General features: G+C 52.9%; 1 protein-coding gene across 2 annotated transcripts in view; it reads right to left on the bottom strand.

Annotated features, from left to right (window-relative positions):
• The window catches only part of SLC38A12 (solute carrier family 38 member 12), a 63,805-nt gene that overhangs the window by 28,827 nt on the left and 13,279 nt on the right, over nt 1-21,699 (bottom strand). Inside the window, exons 4-8 of one of the 2 annotated variants that reach the window (XM_035301698.3) lie at nt 21,534-21,615; nt 20,195-20,291; nt 19,450-19,530; nt 15,555-15,654; nt 15,035-15,143 (exon numbers count right to left, since the gene is read on the bottom strand). In XM_035301698.3, the coding sequence (XP_035157589.3) occupies nt 15,035-15,143; nt 15,555-15,654; nt 19,450-19,530; nt 20,195-20,291; nt 21,534-21,615 (469 nt within the window). The remainder of the gene's footprint in view (nt 1-15,034; nt 15,144-15,554; nt 15,655-19,449; nt 19,531-20,194; nt 20,292-21,533; nt 21,616-21,699) is intronic. The other variant, XM_078374560.1, reaches the window with a different exon arrangement.

The following is a 21,699-nucleotide window of genomic DNA, read 5'->3' as shown; positions in this document are numbered from 1 at the left end:
CCATGCCATCTAGAGGAGGTTGTCCGAATTCCACGGAACATCGCACTTTCACAAGGAACTATGTAAGGACCATGGTCCTAAAATGTTCTCAATAGGGCAAGGGGTGAGCGGTGCCGTTCCTGAAGACCAGCCCAGGAATGGGCTGACCCAGAGACTGGGAGGGGATGGGATTTGTGCCAGGACAGGCTATCGGGCTCTAGACACTGACCCAACCATGACAGAGACAGTGGCGATCTTTCCCTCGCCAATTCTTAAATACTGTGTACCTGCTGCAGAGTGAGTGATGAGGACAGAAACAGAAGGAAGCCGGCTGCCCCACTCAGCGCACGTCCCCCTCAGCAGCAGTGATCAGTGTCAGCCCAACATTTGCCGTAATGCACTGTTGGAACAAGTTACCATGGCCCATTGTCCCCGGCACTCCTGATCTTCCCAAACCCCTCAACTAGAAGGTCCTTGGGAGATGCCTGCTGAATAGACTGCAGGTCTGAAAGATTCAGGTGATGAGTGAAGATAGAACTGACAGCTGACACCTAGATGATTCTAAAGAAGTGAGTGCCCCTTGTGCATTAGAGGTCAGCTCTATGCATCTTGTCACTGGATGACCACGTCCTTCAGTAAAAAACCATGGCTGCCCCCGCCAAGCTGGCAGCCCTGTTCTGAATGAGTGGAGAGATGAAGATTTACAGCTGTCCTCAAAGGCAGAGGGTTTCCAGGCAGAGGCAATCATTAAGCCAAGAGTGAAGGTCCCAGCAGGGTGTGCTAATGTGGCCACCAAGCTATGGAGCAGCAGAAACCAAATCCATGCAGCAGGAGCTCACCAATCAGGGCTGGTCGGGAGGAAAGACTTGCCCCTCTGCCCGGCTAGTGGAGATGAGGATGAACTCTGTGCACCTTCTTGGTCTAGTGGTACTGGTGCAGAATGGCCAATAGTGGGGCACCTGTACTACTGCTGCTTAGACACCTGTGAAATGTTATTCAACTCTGATGCTGGGAAGCCTGGAAGAATGATTTTAGGGAGAAAGAAACCAGGGGAAAGGTGGCTGCTCTTTTATGCAAAGTTGCCCCCTTGGACCTGGGGGGCCAGGGCTCCCAAGCAGCTCTGATGCATGGCCTGCCCGAGCTGTCACAGGTCTAGAACGCCACCTCCCAGGATGCAAAGTCAGCCCACTTGTGGCTGGGAAGGAGGCAGCATGAAGGGAATGCGTGAGAGCTTCCCGCACCAGAACTGAGGCGGTGCCGCTCTGGAAGGCTGGCCCCTGGACTTGCCTGTGATGATCCCCTGGACTTGCCTGTGCTGGCTCCAAGAAAGATGGCGAGAGCTGGATAGCATGGCAGGGACAGTCCAGGGCCACTGGTCCACTGCTCAATAACTCCTGAGGAGCCTTTGGAAACGTGACAGCCGAAAACCTCCCCAGGTCCCTTCTTTAAACTCCCTGCTTCCCCCTTTTCAAGGCAACTGGAAACAGCCAAGAAAAACCCATAAAACTTCCTTTTCTGAACCTCCTCTGAACACTCCATACCCCTACTTAAATGACACGCAGAATTTCTTAGTTAGGGACCTGAGGTTTGTAACTCATCTCTACTGGAGCTCTGGGAGGCCATAAAATAAGCATCTTCTCCCTAACCCCTTGAAGGTGAAAATGGAACATCAGGAAACTCATCCCAAACTTCCTATCAGGCAGAGTGTGGCTCATAGGAGCCTGTGTGTGGGAGGCGTGTGGTGGAAGGTGCCACCTGGGAGGGAGCCTAGTGCCATGACCCACCAGGGCTCCTGCAGCACCGGGTGGGCAGCCTGGCTGTGACCTGCCAGGAAACTGTCCACGCACTGTGGCCGCTGCAAGAGGGAGCCTGTGTCTGCCCAGAACACACACAGGCTCTGCCCAGGCAGCAGACTCTACCACCTTCGGAACAAAGACAAGTCCATATACCTGGTAATACCCCACCCGTTGTCTCTCAGCTTCCAGCTGGGAGCTGGTACGAGGGTCACAGTGAAGGCATGCTGGTGGCAAGAGACCAGCCCTTGAGCAGGACACCCTTCTCTACCTAGAGCCCTTCCCAAGCTCTCCAAGCTTCCCAAGACACTTGAGACTGATGTCTGTCACTCCAGAGAAGGCTCTGCCCCGGGGCAGGAAAGACGAGGCTCAGAACCAGCAAGTGGACTGGCCCTGCCAGGCATGACCGAAGTGCCCAGGCAGGATGGCATCTTCCAGGGAGAGCTCCTCCCTGCACCTGGGTGACTGTCTTCACTTTAGAAAACTGAGGTTGAGACGAATTCACTTGTCTCAAACCTTACACTAGTTAGACGCAGTGGGGATTTGAACCAGGCCATCTTTATTCTAAGCCCAGTCCCTGTTTAGAGCATTCAACTACCTCCTTCGCTTGCACCCCGATGGAAGGGCCACCCCCTCAGCCCTCTACTCAGTGGCCCTCTCAAGCCTGGAGCCTTCAGGGCAGGAGGACTGGACTGGCCCAGTGGCCTTGGCGTGGCCTGGGTGGTGCTTCCCTCACCCTCTCACTGGAGGACAAGCCTGCCTGTCTGTGTTATCTCTTTCTCGCTGAAAAGCCAGATGGTACCTGGTGGTGGGCAGAGTTCCAAGTACCTTGTGGTTTGGGGGGAGGGGAAGATAAATACTGTGGAAAACCCACGCAGTCATTTGCTTAATGATTACAGGCCATCAGGGTTTATAGAGGACAGCCTGGCTCCTCACAAGCACACCGGAGAGCCATGGAATCTAGCACCCGCATCCAGGTGAAAAGACCACGAGGTCCGACCTTGACTTAAGAGAGCTTTATGGATGTTAGTGAGGAGCTGGGGTGGGGCAGAGGACGCATCTGCACGAGGCTGTGGGACTCGAGGAACAGACCTGTCTCTGGAGCTGGCGCCTACTCTAATCCGTCACTGTCCACATTTCAGATGCAAAGAGGTAGTGGTGGAGAGAGACAGGTGGCGAGCTGTCTGTGACTTCAGGGCACCGGATGGATTCCAGCAGCTCGCTTCTACTTCTGCCCCCCAAAGACAGGGGTGCCATGGCCATTGCAGAGGGGAAGCTTGTCCTGGCAGCGAGGACCAGAGGATGATCTACCTGCTGGGAAAGGAGGGGCCGACTGTGCATGCAGTCTGTCTGGCTGGAGCAGCAGCCACTAGCTGTGGTGGGCTCTGGCCACCAGCAGGCCAAGGCCCAGGGTAGGGATGTGTGCCAATGCCTTGCCACAGGCCCAGTAGTGGCGTCCACCTATAAGTGGTCTTCCTCATTCCAACCTTCAGGAGCAACTGCACTGCGACGGGCCACGCTGGCTCTAGATAGAAAGGTGAACGAGATGCAGCCTGTGGCCTGAAGGAACTCACAGTGAGACCAAGGAACAGGATAATCATAAAAAAAAAAAAGCCCAATGAACGCCATGGCAGGGGGTGGGGGAAGAAGCCCCTGAGCTCAGTGTGGACTAGGGGAATGTTCCTTTGATTCTGAAGCAAGGCACAGGCATGCAGTGGGCCAGGCATGGAAGTACCTGGCATCTGGGGAGGACACTGGCAGGGGCAAGGGAAGTGTCTGGGGGAGAGAGAAGGCTCCAGGAGACAGGGGCAGACCATCCCATGTGAAGGAGTTTAGACTTTGCTTTCTGGAGAGTACTTTCTATGGGATTTTAACCAGGGAGATGACAATCAGATTTACCTGCTGTGAGGCACTGGGCCTGCACACCAGGGAGGGGGCTGTGACAGGCTGTCCCTCGTCATGGAGACCTGGGGCAGGACACCCCTCCCAATGTGATGAGGTTTTTAAAATGGACTTTGATCCTTTGAACTAGGAGTATAGACAGGGGTAGGGGGAGATGAGGGAAGTTCATTCATGTCCTATTGGGACAGAGGAGTGAAAAGGCCGTCCTAGGCACTCCCAGGGAACCTGATGGGAGGCAGAGCCAGGAATGCCCACTTTCTGGGGCAGGCTAGAGAAGCCTTTCTTCCCCATGTCAGGAAGAAAATGGGGACTGTGAAGAAAGGCAGGGCTCTTCTAGAGGGTTTGGCTCTGAAAAGCATGACAACCTCTCTTCCAGGCTCTCCTCGGCTGAGTTAACAGATGTAAAGACCAAAACTTCTCCAGGCGCCATGCGTATGGTTTACTGGATCTCATGTTTTAGCTTTTGAGATCTCTCTACAAACACAGCTCTTCTAGTATTTACTCTGGATGTGAAGGAAGAGGGAGGGGATGGGTGCATGGCACTCTTTTGCCTGACAGCTGTGCCTAGAGAGGCTGGGACTCAGTCTGGGTCACAGTATACCACAATCTTATGCCAGTGAGAAGGCTGCGCCATGTCTTGCTTGGCTACGTAACTGCTGAGGGCTGGGTTCCCACTGTTGGGGTCAGGCTAGGGGTCAACTCGGTCCCCACAGGTCCTAAGAACAAGAGGGCGTGAGAGGAACAGGTGGGCTGTGTTGTGAGTGACAGAAGATGGGAACTCTGGGCCACAATCTAGTCCCTCAACTCCCTTGGTAAAAAACACCCACTCTTACAACCATCTGACTCTGCCAGGAATTGAACTGCTTGGAACATTCAGTGGTGGCGATGTGTGTACCCATAGGCCCTGGAACCCACAGAGCCACTTGCATCTCCAGTAACCAGCTGGCATACGATGGCTTTTGGTGTCCAGAGTCTTGCCCTCAATCCCCTGCCCTGCCCTGGGAACAGGAGGAGGAGGCAGTGCCATTGCCCTCTGTTGCCTGGAGCTTGTGTGACACTCAAGGAGAGGTGCCAGGTGATCACTTGAGATGCTCTCGGCATCTTCCCTTCCTCGGTCCATGCTCTCGGCGCAGGAAGAGCAATGGCAGCGGGAACGCTCCAGCAGTAGCTGGAGGAAGCGAGGGAGAGAAGGAAGTCAGGTGCCCAGAACACAGGAGCCCTGCAGAGAGGGCTGCACAGGCCCAGCTGGCTCCACCCCTTCTCTGCTGACGTCTGGCCTCGAAATAGACTGGGAACTGAGTAACCTTGGAGGCGGGACAGAGAGGAGACAGCATATCAAGCTGGCTGATTAATGAGCTCTCTTGAAACGGGTTTGAGAAATGACACCAGCGAGCCCCCAGCTTCCTCCCTAGTCAGGGGTCAGAGTGAGATACCCTCTCCAGGGAGCTGGCATGCTATGGCGTCTGGAGTCCCTAACCAGCAGCTTCAGAGGAAGCTACAGGGGAAGCCTAGAGCACTACCCACTAGGGACACAGGAGGTATCTGTCAGCCGAAGGCGACAAAGCAGCCCCTGGCCAATGGGTATGCAGAGCCCCACTTCCCTCTGGCAGCGCCTTAGGTGTGAGCTCCAGGATGTGGCAGCACCAGGCCAGAGACCTGCGGCTGACCCAACCCTTCCCTTTCTCTGATAGCTGCCTCTGCCACGGTGCTGTGGGGAACAGTTCTTGGAGGAAGACCAGAGTGGGCCTCTCCCTGGGACACCTTTCACCACCTGGAGAGGTCTGTGCCAGCAGGATTTCTCAAAGGGAAGTACACACAGAATTATCCTCAGAACTGGTTGGAAATGCAGATTCCTGGGCTCCATAGCCTTAGAATCTGCTGCATCAGGCCTGGCGCAGGACCCAAGAATCTACATTTTTGTTAAGGGCCTGGAGGCATTCTTGTGCTAGTGGCCGGGCAACCAGACCTTGAAAAACACTTTTGAGGCTCTTGTTCCTGATCCAGAGGAAGGGGACCAGCTGGGAAGTATTCCCAAGACTGTTCACCTGCCTCTCAGGTGAAGCACAGCCTCCCTGCAGTAGTGCGGGAGAACGCGCCAGAACGGCTTGGACATCGCTGACCACAGGGGCCTCCTGGCCTCAGTCAGCGCCCAACACCCAATACCTGGCCCTGCATTCTCTTCCCATCAAGGTTTTCAAAAGATGTCTCACTCTGTGGTTGAAGGAAGTTCCTGCCATAGCCAAACTATGCATGCCCTGAAGTGGCTCACGACCCTTCTGGAGCCACACTCACACAGGTATGTGCTGCCACACCCCCGCGCCTCCTTTTGTTGCTTGGGGCTTATGAAAATATTCCTTGGTCCACTGTCAAAGAATCCACAAGACATCGGGCTCATGCTAATTCATCCGATATCTTCATTAATGTGCACCCTAATTGTTCTGCTCTGTGTAAGGGCCATTGCAGTCAAGTCCCTCGCACCTCTCTGCTGGCTGTGAACCTCTGGGGTTCTGTGGCTCCCGTCTCCTCAGGGTCAGGGTGCAGTGGAGAGGGCACACTTGCTATTTCTTCTCTGCACACAGGTGCTGCTTTTGAGCCAGTGTGCAGGGCCGGCACCGCTGGCTGGGACACCGGCCACATGGAGGATCACGGCTATTACTTTAGAGTGAGTGCTTCATTTAATTAAACAATTACTGTGAGGGCCCTGGGGCGCTGTTTAGAAAGACATCAGGTTCTCCTTATGATATGCACCCTGTAACAGAGCAAGCATCGTGCAGGGAATAGCACAGCCTCCTGAAACTTGGCAGGGCCACTGCAAATGCCACAGACTGATCTACGGGATAAAACGAGCAGACACGGAGCAGAAAAACAGTGTGGCATATACGGCTTTCATTTTAGTTAGCATGAAATATTTAAGAACATGCCATGTTACTCTCAAGCTACTGGTAGGTTGCTAGATTCCACAGACTATGGAGTTTTTTGGCACCTTTTTTTTTTTTGGTGAAATGAAGCAAAAAAAAAAAAAAATAAGGTGGTGGGGGGAGATCTGAAATCAACAACTGGGATGTACCCTGAAAAAATATAATAAAATTATTTTTAGTTATTTGCCCAGAAATGGGAGTTCTAGAAGTGGAGTGGGGTGCAGAGTATGGGATGGATGTGGCTGTTGAGCTTTGGGAGTCTGCCCGAGGCTCAGCTTCTCCAGGGAAATGACTGGAAATGTGTGTGCACACATGGGTTGGTGGCCATGATCGGCCCAGGTGGCTTGGGAAGTGAGGCACACCCAGTTTTTATCCCTGACTGCACCACTCACAAACAAGGGCAGCTCAGGCCTCAAGCTCAGGGTCTGACTGGGATCAGTGTGAGACCTGCAAAGAAATGGTCCTGAAAAAGCTCAGCGCAGAAGGTCCCCAGCAGGGATGCATACTCCCCCACAGAGCCCTACTTGGAAGCTTCCCAATCAAATTGGCCTGTGCACAGGTGTGGGGCTTAGTTATATACTTATCAAGCTCCGAGGAGCTCTCCCAGCTCAGGGATTGGATGGGGAGGGGAAGGGGTGCTGGTTACTTCTTTCAGGTGGGCTGCTTATGACGTCCACCCCAACCTGTCTTCCTGTTTCTCCAGCAACAGGAACTAGGCTTTGGGGTTCTGCACTTTTGCGTATGAATACACAGATACCTCCCTTTACACAACAGAAGGGCTCCTAAAGTTCTTCCATAAATTCTGAATTTTCACAGACCACCACATTAAATACACTAGAGAAACTAAGAACTTAAAGGAAATCTGAGGCAAATCCTTCCATAAAGTAACAAATCACTTTGTAGCAAGTAACTACCTTCTCAACTTATTTTATACATTTGGATTCTCATATAATGGGGTTCCTAGGAGTTAAGAATGTTGGGTGTATGGGGGACAAGTTCATGGCAACAGATCATTTCCCATCTCCATTCACTTCCTGGGTGAATTGGTGAGTGGAGGTGGGGTAAGGGAGGAGGAACCAGGTAAGTTACACTTCCTCATGTGCCTGGGAGTAGAACTGGCTTGCTGCGGGCAGGTGGTCTTTGCAAGGCTGTGCTCTTTACTTTCCCGACAATGGAGGAGGAGGTAAAGAAATGTGGTTTAGGCTAACCATGCCAAATCCAAAAATCCAACATCTGAAATCATTCAAAATCTGAAACTTTTTGAACACCAACACGATCCTCAAAGGAAATGCTCATTGGAACATTTTGGATTTTGGATTTTTGCATTTGAAATGCTCTACTGTAAGTATAACGCAGATATTCTAAAAAAAATAGAAAAAATCTGAAATCAGAAACGCTCTGGTTCCAAATATTTTAGAGAAGGGATACCCAACTTGCACATTCTACCAGGGCCAGAGAAACTCAACTGTCATCTGTGAAGGGGGCTATGCTGGTCACCTGCTCAGAAGCTAGAATGCAAGATCCTGTCACACCTTAGGACCTCAACGGAGGTCCATGAGCAGCTTCTGAGCTGGGGAAGGAAGCAGTAGGGAGAAGAAACCACTGCCTTGTGACCCAGAGTCCCCCAGTCTGGCACCTGTACTGAGACCATGGAGGTGATGGCATGGGAGACTGGGCATCGTCCTCTCAGCTGGCACACAGTTATTGGCCAAGGTGGGGATAGGTTGTGGGGCCTGATGAATGGTGGGCCAGTCAACCAAACCCACCTCCCTGAGAGTGACATTAAAAACGAAAACAGCGGCCGGGCCCAGTGGCTCACGCCTCCATCACTTTAGGAGGCCGAGGTGGGTGGCCTGAGGTCGGGAGTTCAAGACCAGCCTGACCAACATGGAGAAACCCTGTCTCTACTAAAAATACAAAAATTAGCCAGGTGTGATGGCACATGCCTGTAATCCCAGTTACTCAGGAGGCTGAGGCAGGAGAATCGCTTGAACGTGGGAGGTGGAAGTTGCAGTGAGCCAACATCACACCACTTAGCTCGTTGCCTACACTAGTCTGGGCAACAAGAATGAAACTCCATCTCAAAACAAACAAACCAAACAAAAAACAGCAACCCTCTCACTCAACCAGAGGTGGAAGCATGGGCCAAACCCCCAGGGGCACTGGGGGTGAGGGTGTAGGAGACACTCACAGGGTGACTCAGGGAGGTGTCACCCTGGTGTCCTCAGCAAGGTGAGGGGAAGAAAGGATGGACAGGGGCCACAGGCAGACAGGAGCAACAGTGGTGGAAGAGTGGGAGGGGTGGGGCGGGGGGGCTCACGCTGTCCCTGGCCCAGAGTTAGTGAGACAAGCTGCAGTGTCGGAGTGAGTGACAGGCAATGTGAATTTCATTTAGGAAAGGGTAGGGGGATGGAAAGCACAAGGAAGGACAAGAAGCTGTTCCTGGTCTAAGATATATAGACAGCTCCTCAGGAAAAAACCAGGCAAGCAAGAACAACATAGGTCTGTCCCTGTATTATTGATTTCCTTGAAAAAGAGACAAGCTAATCCTTTGAAGTCGCCATTTCAGTCTGAGCGCAGTCACTGCCTGAAGTTAGAGTTCACTCGGCATTAGACTCCCAGCTCTGTTTGCGTAGTGGACACGGGCACATCCATTTTTGGGGTATGGGGAAGAAATGAATTCTTCCTTGAAACCCAATCTCATGGAATGAATGCAGAAGGCTTAGCACCTATGGGACAAAAAGGACCTGGGACACACATCTCAGGGGCTCATGACCCCACACAAAGCTGGCTGAAGACACTCTGAAGCTTCACTGAGTCCCGCTCCTGGCAGTGGTGGGCATAGGTTTGAGTAACTGCACTCAGTGCACCTATGGTGCCACCCAGGGGTGACGGGCATCTCTCCACAGCGAGAGGGGAGGAAAGGGTGAAAGGCAAAACAAACGACCTTTCTGGAGTCTCCAGACTGAATGAGAAGGAACTGACAAGAGGTGCATTGGGAGGGAGAAGAAAGAAAAGGAAAGGAAAGAAGATGGGCTTCCCGGGTCACCCCAGTGAGCCCCCACATGGTTGCCATCCTATTAAGGGGGCACTTTGATGTCCCAACCCTGGAAGCAACACCCTTCCCCCTCCAGGCATCCTGGAGTCTCCTCCTGACTTGACCTGGTTTGGTGTGAGCCAGACAGGAGGGTGGACATCACCCAGGAAGGGACGTTCTCGCCAGGCTGCCTGCTTGCTGGGCTGAGGATCCTGCTTTCTGTTTCCAGATGGGCCAACCCACTAGACTTGTCCACGGAGAGAGCTCACTTCTCCTGTCCACATTCTTGCCAGGCCCTCCCTGGGCCACCTTTCTTGTCTGACTTCGTTTCACTCCAATCCAGGGCTCGACGCTGCACAAACCCGAGGGGCAGTGTTCACCTGTGTTCTCTGGAGTTGTGCTCTGGGGGCACCACTGACGTCGAAAGCAACAGGATTAGTGCCTGGGAGGTGGTCGGCACAGGGTCCTGAGAGTCTCCAGTCTGGTGAAGTCACTGCCGCTCTTAAAACCTGTTGCTTCACTAATCTTCCTTCCTCACTGGTCCTTCCTCTAGGCCACCTCCTACCCCAGCACCGGTAAGAATAAATATTCAAGTGAAGGCAGCAGTGACCCACTTATTATCAGATGCCACAGTCCTAGGGTACAGTTGGCTGACGCTGAAAGAATAGAGACCACGGCAGGGGAAGAAGTGTCCTTGGGAAGAGGCACTAATTCCAACACTACTTGAGTGCCCAGGAAAAGCTGGCCTTGCTATCTAGGAGCGAGGGGTACCAAGGCAGATGGGGCACTGATTGAGTCGGTGACAATGATGGGCAGACCTGCAAAGGCGCTCACTCACCAGGGACCACTCTTGGCCGTTTCACCCCAACCGCCTGCAAACGTCAGGCTCCCAGGGCTGAGAACAAGTGCTCTGTGCCCTGGCCTGTGCATGGCAGTGGGGGCTGCCCCCAAAGCAGAGCCCACAGAACTGAGTCTTGGGCAAATGGAGCAAGTCTGTGTCACCAGGGCAGGACAGAGGTGAGAGGCCAAAGAGTCTGCTTCAGCTCCGGGATTCCAGAAAGCCCTCATCTCTGAGTCAGTTTTCCCTGCTGTGAAATGGGATGATGCTGTGTACTTTACTGTGTGTCTGGGAGTCAAAAGTCACTGGTACATGCTACACCGAAACAAGGTAAACCGTGGGGGGGCGGGGCATTCACGCATGTAAGGCACTGCCATACGGGCACATCAGTCCATCTGCACCCTCACAAAAAGGATATTTTCTCCTTGAGTGGTACTATTTTAGGAGGAAACCATTTGGTTTTGAAATGGGGACTGCACACCGTTTTAAGTGTTGCAAACAGACAAAGGCCAGTGTTGCCATGTGAGAGGGAGTCAAGATGGAATCCTGGCAGAGGGAGAGAGAACAGGGCTGTCGCAAAGGCCTGGAAGGATCCTTCTGGTGTAACTGGGAGCTTAAATCTCAGGCTGACCTAGCCCTCTAGGAAGAGGCCAGCAGACAGAAATCCCCCTGGCCCTCCACTTCTTCAAGGGGGCGTGTGGAGGGAGCTTGGGAAGGACTGTCTCTGTCACAGGGGGTGGCAGGGCACTAGCCAGGCACATGCAGGCCATATCCCTCTCTGAAGTCACCTGTGCCCTGGAGGTGGATCTCACAGCTCCTGTGTTCAAGGCAGGACAGGCAGCCAGGGTGACCTTGTTCTGTCCCAGGGCAGCCAACAAGGGGCCCCCTGCTCAACACGGCCAGTTTGCGACCGGGTTTCCAGCCAGGATAAGCTCCGCTCTGCCATCTGCACTCCCAGCTCTGTTCGGTGGGGCCTGCAGGGCCACCTGCGACCCAGTAGCATCTGTCCACCTGTGAGCGGTAGATGCCGCTTGCAGCTCACTCTTCCTAACGGTGAGAGGCTTTCAGCACTTGGGAGTCCCCACTGTCACCTCTGACACTGCTTCCCTCTGACTCTCTCTAGGAGGAGGGATGGGTCTAGGCAGGGGACAGGAATATTGGCTGGCAGGTGATGCAGGAATGAGGAAGTGCAACAAAGCTGCTGTGCAGTGCCCTCAATCCCAGAGGAGAGTGACACACGCCGCGTCCCAGACACTTGGGACAAATGGAAGTCCCAAACGGAACTGGTTCACACACAATCCTATCACCTCACCAGGGGTCCCTGGCTCCTTCGTGCTGTAGAGGAAGGAATGAAATGCCAACTTCTGACTGTGTTGCCTACCAATGCCGGAGAAACTGCAGAAAGAATCCTGAGATGCTCCCCAGCCTGGAGGCAAGGTTACCTGTTTGAAAGAGCTGGAGCATCTCACACGTTCCCATTTGATTTTTCAAAAGAGCAGGAGGGATGAGTGGGGGGTGGGGGGAGGCCTGAGAATCCAAGGCCAGCTGAGAGCAGATCCTGATGATAATCTCCATGGGCCCTAATAACAGGGTCCAGGTCACTGCAGCCTCCAGCTGCAATGGCCTGCTGGGACACCCCAGAGAGCCCACTGAAGCAGCAGTGACTCAGGGGACCTCTGCCCCATGGCACCCTGCTCTGTGGCTCCTCCAGAGAGGGAGAGGGAGAAGGTGACTCATATCAGCTGCACTGGGAAGCACAGGATGTGGATGAGGGTCGTCAGGTGCAAAGAGGGGGGTTGGAATTTTCCACTGGTGAAGGTCAAGGCTTTTTTTGTAGGTAACCATGATGCTACACACAGGCCAGCCCTGGAGACAGTTACTACAGCAAGGATTCTCACCGTGCATGTGTGTCTCACGAGCATTCCTGGGAAGACACGGAAGAAATCACTTCCGGACGACTTTCTGAAATAAAAGTCTGTATCTCTGTCCCCCAGAACCTACCGCTGCAGAATGGCAATGAAGAAGAGATTATTAGTAGGCCCCTTTTAAAAATGCGGGTTGGGTATGGGCATCATGTACCTGAGACAAACAAGATCTGTGTGCAGGGTAGGGAGGTGCTTTCAATCCTCCCCCAACCTGCTTGCTGCCTTGCTGAACATTTTGAGTGAAGTCTGGCTGGCAGCAAAATCAGAAACAGCTTGTGGTAAGAGGCAGCATGGCGTCTCTAGAAGGGATGGACAATCTTCTGAAACAGAATGACCAGGGGGCAGGGGGGAAGGACAGCCCTCCTCCTCTGGAGCCCAAGAGGCCACTTGCTGGAAGCTAGCTCCCCTGACCTTTCCAAATATGCACAGGGATAAGCCCTGCAGGCCAGAGTTGGGAGGGAAGATGCTGTCCTCACTCAAAGGAGAGCTTAGGACTGAGGGAGAAAACACATCTTTGCCAACCCCTTCCTCCAGTCACTTTGCCCCTTCCAACTCACTGAGGGAGGGGAAGGGCCTGCAGAGCGATGAAAGCACGAGTTTGGGGTCACGGGAATAGCAGGCTACTGTTCTGCAGAACCTCACACCCTGGGAGCCACATGCAAAACTGAGAAGTGACTTCTGAGACAATACCAAGGCCCATCTGCCTTGACTTCTCCAAACTGGATAGAAGAGCCCATGCAAACCAAAAGCCTTCTGAGCAAACAGAAGCCCCCAGCAGGGGGTCGGGTGTGGGGAAGGATACAGTCACTGGCCCAGAAAGAGAAGGCTCTTGTGGGTAGCCAGGGTCTCCACTCCTGTTCTGTAGCCTCTGCTTCCTGTTTTCGTGGCTTTCTGCAGGCTCTGATGACAATTAGCTCTATGAGTTATACGTGCAATATCTGGGCGATGAAGGCAGTAATTAATGCCCGTCTGCTTTCCTGAAGGGTTCCTTCTGTTCAGTCAGTTACTGAGATCCAGGGAGAGAGGCTTCCATCATGTGGAAGGTTTATAGGAATCAGTGAGGGAACCATTTAACAAGGCAAGAATAACGCTTCTAAATAATTTATCAGGCAAATGGCAGCAGCCAATATTCCCAGCGCATAGTATCTGTTTTGCTGGTGGGTGGGGAGTGTGGCCGGCAGGGTCTTTAGATTCCAGCTGCCTCCCCAGCAAAGACCCACTGGACTGGCTGTGCTGTGGCTGCTCTGCCCTGACATGCCACCGTGTCTGTGTGAGCTGCTCAAACCCTGTCCTCCATCACCTCCTTCTGCCCATCTACCCTGCTAGAGATCCAGATGGGGACTTTCACTTACTAATACCTTTGCTAATTTTGTCAGTCATGGTTTGTTGAGTGCTAAGAGGCTAACGAGCCTCAGCTGTGCTGCTAGTGCCTGGGTTCTCCCCTCTGGCTGCCATGCTGGTTCCTGCTCCAGCCCCAAGGCTGGGGAACATGGAGAGGGTGCTAGACAATCAACCTGCTACCAAATTCCCACCAGATGTGTGACGGAGGGTTCAGATGCAGTTCTGCTAAAAGACGAACTGCTGGCCACAGCTGAACGTGCAGGAGAAGAAACACAGACCATTAGCCGATCGCCCCCGAGATGCAGAGAGGAAAACCAACTCTTGCGTGGCCCAGGCCACAGAGTTCCTGCAGTAGGTCTGTAGAGTGGGACTAGGAGGGCAAGAAAAACCACTCAGTGGCCCCTTGGGGTGAACAAATCCAGACCCAAATAGCCCGCAGGGCCTGTGGAAACCTTTACTCAGATAGGGATAATGAAGTCAGGAGGCCAGCTCCCTGAAAAGCTTGGCTCTCTCTTGGTCCCTGCCTCCCCGCTCCAAATCAGCCAAGTGGCCACGTGTCAAACTGTGTCACCTGGCACACCTAAATTTATGTCAGGGCTGAGGAGGACCAAGAGGAAGCAGATAATATTAATAGATACTGCAACAGTTAAAGAAAAACATTTCTGAGCCCTGCCCCCAGAGTAGGCAGAGATAAATAACGGTCTCTGGTTTTGGATCTTATTATCCAGGACCTGTCTGGCATATTATTCGGCTCCCTGCCCCCCATAATGGCACAAAGCAATCAAGAATGAGCCTGGAGATTCATCATATTCTCTTGTCCACTGGGAAGATGAAAGGAGAATGAAAGATAGGAAGAGAGTTGGGAGGATCCTTTCTTATCTGGAGAGGATGTTTATGGCTAGACCCAGCATGGAACCATATGCTCTTGGGCTGCCCAGGAGTAAGGTCAAAATATGGAAGTTTCTGGAAAATAAGATCTGGCACTCTTGGAGAACTCTGCTGAGAGTGGCCCTAGAGCCTGAGCTAGGTTTACAACAGTCACAGTCTTGAATCTGGTGGCTATGACCTGAGTGCCTACTCCAAACCACGCTTGACTTTGAGACCCGCTGCCAGGAGCCTCGGGGGCTAGACTCTCAGTGATGCAATCCATTTCTGCCTGGGGCCAAGGTCCCAGTGCTTAGCCAGAGTGTGGAGAAGGGTAGACCCTCCTTTCTAGGGATAGGGGTCTACCAGGCTGAAGGAAGTAAAGGCACTTCAGATGCCCTCAGCTGCCCAGGCTGGGATGGGGCACAGACACTTACCAAGTAGATGTGGTAGGCGTCCACACGGCGCAGGGGCCCCCAGCACCGGTCAGTGTCGTTGTATTTGGTATCCGCCTCCACACCGCAGGAGTCATTGCCAGTGGTGCTGCTGATAAAGAGAATGACAGCAGGCCCAGGCTCAGCAAGGCCACTTGGCTTGGCTAGGGGAGACAGAAGCCACTCCCTGCACAGCTGCCTGAGCACCAACAATAAGACTTCTCACAAACCACATTGAGAGATGCATCTCTGAGGACGCACCCTCCTTATTTCTGCAGCACCATTTCCCAACGACTTAGGAACCCTTGGTGGGAGCCCAATGGGGCAGGGAAGGGGACAGTGACATGAGCTAAGGACAGACAGCACGGCTGGCCGTGGTCTGTGCAGAAAAGGGCCTGGGCATCTGCCTTCCCTAGATGCAATGAAGTCACTCAGCATGGTGCTTGTCCCCTGGACACTCTGCCCTGACTGGCTGAGGAAGCCCCTTTGGCTACAGTCAGCCTGGGGGTCGGGGGGAACTCACCAAGTCACCTGCATGAGGGAGAAGGGCACGGCAGCAGCATAGATGGCGAGGTCCCCATACAGGTAAACGATGATGCAGAAATAGAACAAGTTGACCCCCACTGAAAGGAACACAGCCATCAGTCAGGGAGCCACAAAGAGATGTCTGCATTTTTTTTTTGACTAGATCTCTACCTCTCCTATAGCTTTCACTTCTCCAAGCTGTTTACTTTCTATAAAAAGTGGGAAAATGACCCCAAAGTCCTATTTCTTTTTCTAGTTGGCTACACTGTGATGCTGACAGGAGATAGATCAGCTCATGACTTTCACCTGACAGGGCTCAGCGAGGCTGGGAGGATCAGAGAGATTTTGAAGCCAGACAGGTGTACGGTGAGTGTGAAGCTTGGCATGGCCAGGGAGGAACCAGATGTGCCTTCATGCTTGGGACAGGCTTTGGGAGGGAGGAGGGGTGCCTAGTCAGGAGCCTGAACCCCTGAGCGCAATTGGGCTGGGGGCCCCCTCCGGTGTCAGACAATACCAGGCTATAAGACAAGAGATTGCTACTGAAGAGCTGAAGCAAAGAGAAGTTGACGGAAACAGCCCAGCTCTCTGAAGCTGAGATCCAAAGGGTAAAAAGCCCTTGATTTCCAAAGGCCAAGTGCCTCATTCTGAATCTGACTGATCGCAAGCACACGGTGGCCTGGTGTTCTGCGGGGGACGGTGCTCAAGACAGGCTCCCTTTCCTTCATATGGGAAGCACTCCCGAGGGACAGTGCTGACTCTGGAAGGTATGTGACTCTGACACTCCCGCTGCAGAGGCCACATTTGTCCCCTCTCACTCCAGCAGGAGGCTGAACAAGAAGTTGGGAACACAGGGCTCTAGTCCTGATTCCATCAGACTTGTTTCAGGACCCCGGCAAGTTGTCTCCTAACCCATGACGGGGAGAAGAATCCCACCTGGCCATCTTCCATAAATGATTCCAGCTAGAAAGGTCAGGTACAAGGGCTCTGAAAAGAGCGGCAGGGCCCTACGACCTAAGGGTTACTGCCCAGACAACTGGTCTCCACCCCTGCTCAGACTGATGCTCACGTTTTTAATGTCACTGGTCTCAAGCTGCTGGCTCCTCTGAGAACATAAAGAAAAATGAAGTGACAGTTCCCTTCTAATCCTGGTGGCTCAGAAGAGCCTGCAGGGTCCTCAAGGGAAAGCCTAGGACATGTTACTCCTGGGCCATGTGAGGTCAGCTCTGTTCCTAGGAGTCTGGGGGGAAAAGGCTAAGAAAACATGATTCTCGAGGGGACCCAGGAGGGTCTCGGTGCCTACTTTTTGAATATGGCATGTCCTTCCCTGGCATGTCAGAGCTAGCCTGACATCCAAGCTTAGTGGCCTTTGGGGTTGGCCTGTCACTCAGGCCCAGGCTCCAGGTACAGCCTGCACTCCAGCTTGCATTCAGCTCTGAGAGGACACATTGTCCCCCGTCTCACTCCCAGCCTTTCCTCCACCTGCCAATGGACTCTGGCATCAGCTCTGTTTACAAACTGCCATTGGCCCTCCCTGATCAATACATTTCATTACTAGACACAAAATAAGAGGATCAATGAACTTCCTGAGAGGACATCAATGGCTAGGCCTGCATTTCTGATTATAAGAAATGAGCTGGGACCCTAAGGGAGCCTCCTACAGAGGGGGCAGCCCCACCAAGGGCGAAGATGACAATCTGACAGTCTGTGAATCAGGAACAAGGCAGAATGGAGGTTTTCAGCTGGGGTGATTTTGCCTCCTAGACTCTACTGGGAACATCTGACAACATCTGAAGACAGTTTTGACTGTTGTAACTGTGAGGTGCTACTGGCAACTAGTGGGCAGGCACAGAACCCTACCACACACAGAACAGGCCCACAAAGAGAAATTCCCCCACCCAAACATCAATAGGGCTAAGCCTGAGAAACTCTGGGGTAGGGAAGGAGACTCCCTCTAAGTGTGAGGCTGGTCTCAGACACATATCTTTATTTTCTATTAGATTTAGGCAAATTAGGAGTCTACTCTGTGATGGGGAGAAAAAAGGTAAAACCGCTGGTTCCTAGAATCTTAAAGAAATCAGGGCAGATTGCAGAACATGAACTTGAGAAAGGAGGTTTAAAAGGCATATGTACTCCCTCCAGTGTGCACTTTATTTTAAAGACTGCGTTTGGAAGGGGACTTTACATGGCTGCCAGGAGGAGATGCTTACACCTTGCTCAGGCTGGTGAGATGGAAGGGATAGAAATGGAACAAAGGAGAAGCACAGAAGCGGGCTGAACCAGCCGGTTGGTTTTGATGAATTCTGAAAGCTTTCTGTGAGGCCAGTCCAGCAGGGAGGGTGAACTGGGCCCTTGGGCGGCCTTTGGCTGATAATCACATCGCCCCACCAATAACCAACTAAATGCTTAATGTCCTAAAGAGCAGTCAAGGAGATTCTAGCTCCTGCAGTCCCCCAGCTCTAAGTTAAGTGCAGCTACATTTAAGACTAGAAAGAACTGGTGGGGCAGCCCATTCAACAAATGGGGCTTTGACAAAGGGGCAGAAAATCTTCCAAGACAGTTGCAAGGGGAAGGATGAACTGAGAATGTGTTTGACTCAATGAAACAGAAATAAGATCTGGGCACATTAAAAACTCAACTCTTTTCTCTCTTTCTCTTTGTTTTTTGAGACAAGGTTTCGCTCTGTCACCCAGGCTGGAGTGCAGTGGTGTGATCTCGGTTCACCACAACCTCTGTCTCCCGGGTTCATGTGATTCTTGTGTCTCAGCCTCTGGAGTAGCTGGGACCACAGGTGTGTACCACCATGCATGGCTAATTTTCACATTTTTAATAGAGACGGGGTTTCACCATGTTCACCAGGCTGGTCTCCAACTCCTGGTCTCAGGTGATCTGCCTGCCTTGGTCTCCCGAAGTGCTGGGATTACAGGCATGAGCCACCGTGCCCAGCCACTAAACTCTTAAATAGCTCATCTTCCAAAAGAACAAGCTTTGCCATGGAGGTATAAGATGTCACTGGAACACCCAACAACCCAACCCTGGAATTGGGTAGCTCGCTTTTGACTGCAGCCAGATCCCAGGAAGGAGCAGGTTCACCACCACACTCCAGGGCTCTCAGCCCACTCGGCCAGCCTGGGTGTGGGCTCCTAGCGCCCTCTGCCGGCCACTGGGAAGCCAGGCCCAGGCGTGCGTGTGGCAGATCCTATTGCTGTCAGGTGTTATTCCAGACAGAATCAGCCAGAAGAGGGCAAGGTCAGAGGCAATCAAGCAGGAGGTGCAAACCACAAGCCGGCCTCCATCAGCTTCCTTTGCAGGAAAAGGAAAAGCTTTCTTTGTAGCTGCCTGGGGTTCCTGATCCCCGCTGGAGTAGCTGCCTGGGGTTCCTGACTCTTGATGGAGTAGCTGCCTGGGGTCCCCGACTTTTGCTGGAGTAGCTGCCTGCGGTCCCCGACCTCCGCTGGAGTAGCTGCCTGGGGCCCCCGACCTTTGCTGGAGTAGCTGCCTGGGGTCCCCGACCTTTGCTGGAGTAGCTGCCTGGGGTCCCCGACCTCCGCTGGAGTAGCTGCCTGGGGCCCCCGACCTCCGCTGGAGTAGCTGCCTGGGGCCCCCGACCTCCGCTGGAGTAGCTGCCTGCGTTTCTGACCTCTGCTGGAGTAGCTGCCTTGGGTTCTTGACTTCTGCTAGAGAAGCCACCTCTTTATTTTGAATGCCCACAGACAGGGAGGAATCCAGGAAAACAGGTCAGCGAAGTGGCTTCTCAGGTGCTGAGGAAGCAGCTCCTCCATCTGCACTGCCCCTGGCCTGGCCGTCAGGGTGGAACCCTCATTATAGGGGCACAGGTCCACAGGGAAGCACCAGCTCCCTGTTTCCCCACACCCCACCCCCAAAAGAACTTCTACCTTTATTGAAGAACATGGAGGCCATTTGTCCCATTTCCACACGGTCTGTGATTTCAAACAGGTTGGGAGATCCACGTCTCTCTGTGGAGTGAAAAGAACAAGGAAGAGGAAGTGGTTCTTCACATGGAGAGCTTCAAAGGTTGGTGTGGACCTCATTGAATCATCTAAACCATGAAATCCCTAAGTGTCCAAACTCGAGAAAACTTTTCCTAATGTTTCCTGCTTGAAATGGTTTAACAGTCTTATTTTTTTTTTTTAAAAAAGGGAATTCAGAGACACTCCTGCTGGGGTGAAAAGGAGAGCAGGTGTCGGAGCCCAGCCCAGCCCAGCCCAGCCCAGGCAACCAGGGAGGAGACAGCAAGGCAGGGGTGTGTGTGGAATGAGGGACAGGCAGGAGGAAGAAGAGATGCCACAGAACGACATTGACTCAAGCTTCCAGGGAGCACTGGGCACAGAACCAGGCATTTAATCATCTCAGCAACAAGAAGGGGGGGAAACTGAGACACAGAGGTCAAGGAATTCACCAAGCTGCAAGTCTAAGTAAGTAGCCCAGCCAGCAGGGGCCAGGCCTGTGCCCAGGACTGAAGCCCTGTTGCTCTTTTTACTCTACCACAGGCCTGGCTCAGAATCCAAGAGCAGGAAATGCCAGGAGTCTGTGGGGAGACTCCCCAGGGCCCTCTCTATGAAGAAAGGGAACCCTGTGGTCCAGAGGGAAGTATGGGCCTGCCAGGACCCCAGGACTTACGCACAGACAGGATGGGTCGCTTCTCTGCCCGCTCGTAGTTGTCCCGGATGAGAACATCACTGTCTGAGGCTGTGGAGGAGTCGTCGTCTTCCTCCTCCTGGTAGGTGGTGGGATAGATGAGGAGGAGGGAGAAAAACAAGGGGAAAAAGAGGAGCACATCAAAACAAATACAAAATGTTAGCCAGGTATGGTGTCATGTGCCTGCAGTCCCAGCTACCTGGGAGGCTGAGACAGGAGGACCACCTGAGTCCATGAGGTTGAGGCTGCAGTAAGCTACAATTACAACACTGCACTCCAGCCTGGGTGACAGCGAGAGGAAAAAAAAAGAGGCACAAGTGACTGTCAAAAAAAAGAGGAGCAAGTAACTCTACAGAAAAGTCCTGGGACAATGGAGAACCTGCTTCCTTTGTTCTTTTTTTTGAGACGGAGTTTTGCTCTTGTTGCCTAGGCTGGAGTGCAATGGCGCAATCTTGGCTCACTGCAACCTCTGCCTCCTGGGTTCAAGAGATTCTCCTGCCTCAGCCTCCAGAGTAGCTGGGATTACAGGCGCCTACCACCACGCCCAGCTAATTTTTATATTTTTATTAGAGATGGGGTTTCATCATATTGGTCAGGCTGGTCTCTAACTCTTGACGTCAGGTAATTCACCTGCCTCAGCTTCCCAAAGTGCTAGGATTATAGGTGTGAGCCACCGTGCCTGGCCTCTTTCTTTTTTTGAGATGGAGTCTCATTCTGTCACCCAGGTTGGAGCGCAGTGGCATGATCTGAGCTCACTGCAACCTCTGCCTCCCAGGTTCGAGTAATTCTCGTGCCTCAGCCTCCTGAGTAGCAGGGTTTACAAGCATACACCATCACTCCCGGCTAACTTTTGTAGTTTTAGTAGAGATGGGGTTTCACCATGTTGCCCAGGCTGATCTTGAACTCCTTACTTCAAGTGATCCTCCCGCCTTGACCCCCCAAAGTGCTGGGATTACAGGCGTGAGCCCCCATGTCGGCCCATGTTCTTTTTTTCTGCACGGCATCTGTATGTGATTAGGAAGCTCTCAGCATATCTGTGCTGCCCTATTAGAAGCCGTGGAGGAACAAGTGACAGCACAGTTCCTGAGTAGGAAGGTTCCAAACAGCTGAGCTGGGTGCGGGTCAGAGCAGGAGGGCCTGAGGCTGAGACGGGAAAGTGGACGAGGTTCCATTTGTACTCTAACTTTAGGTGGCCATTAAGCTTCAGCTCTGGGACTGCACTCCTGGAGCAGCACCGTGGAGAGAGCCCGCCACGCACTGAGAGGAAAAGAACAGGCTTCTGAGACTGCCTCTGGGCTGGAGATGAGGGCAACACACATACCTTGTGGTTCTCCATCCTCTTCCAGCGGAGCTGCGCATTGGCTGCGGCCATGGCCTCTATCACAAAGGTGGTGGTCACAAAGCTGAGGGGGGCGCGTGCCCAGTGCCAAAGGCAGACAGGAAGTTGGAGGAGGCACAGAGAGAAGGGAAACACCATTGTAAGACAC

The sequence above is a fragment of the Callithrix jacchus genome, chromosome 5 (genome assembly GCF_049354715.1).
Source record: "Callithrix jacchus isolate 240 chromosome 5, calJac240_pri, whole genome shotgun sequence".
NCBI classification, from domain to species: domain Eukaryota; kingdom Metazoa; phylum Chordata; class Mammalia; order Primates; family Cebidae; genus Callithrix; species Callithrix jacchus.
This window is presented reverse-complemented; position numbering and strand designations above follow the sequence as displayed.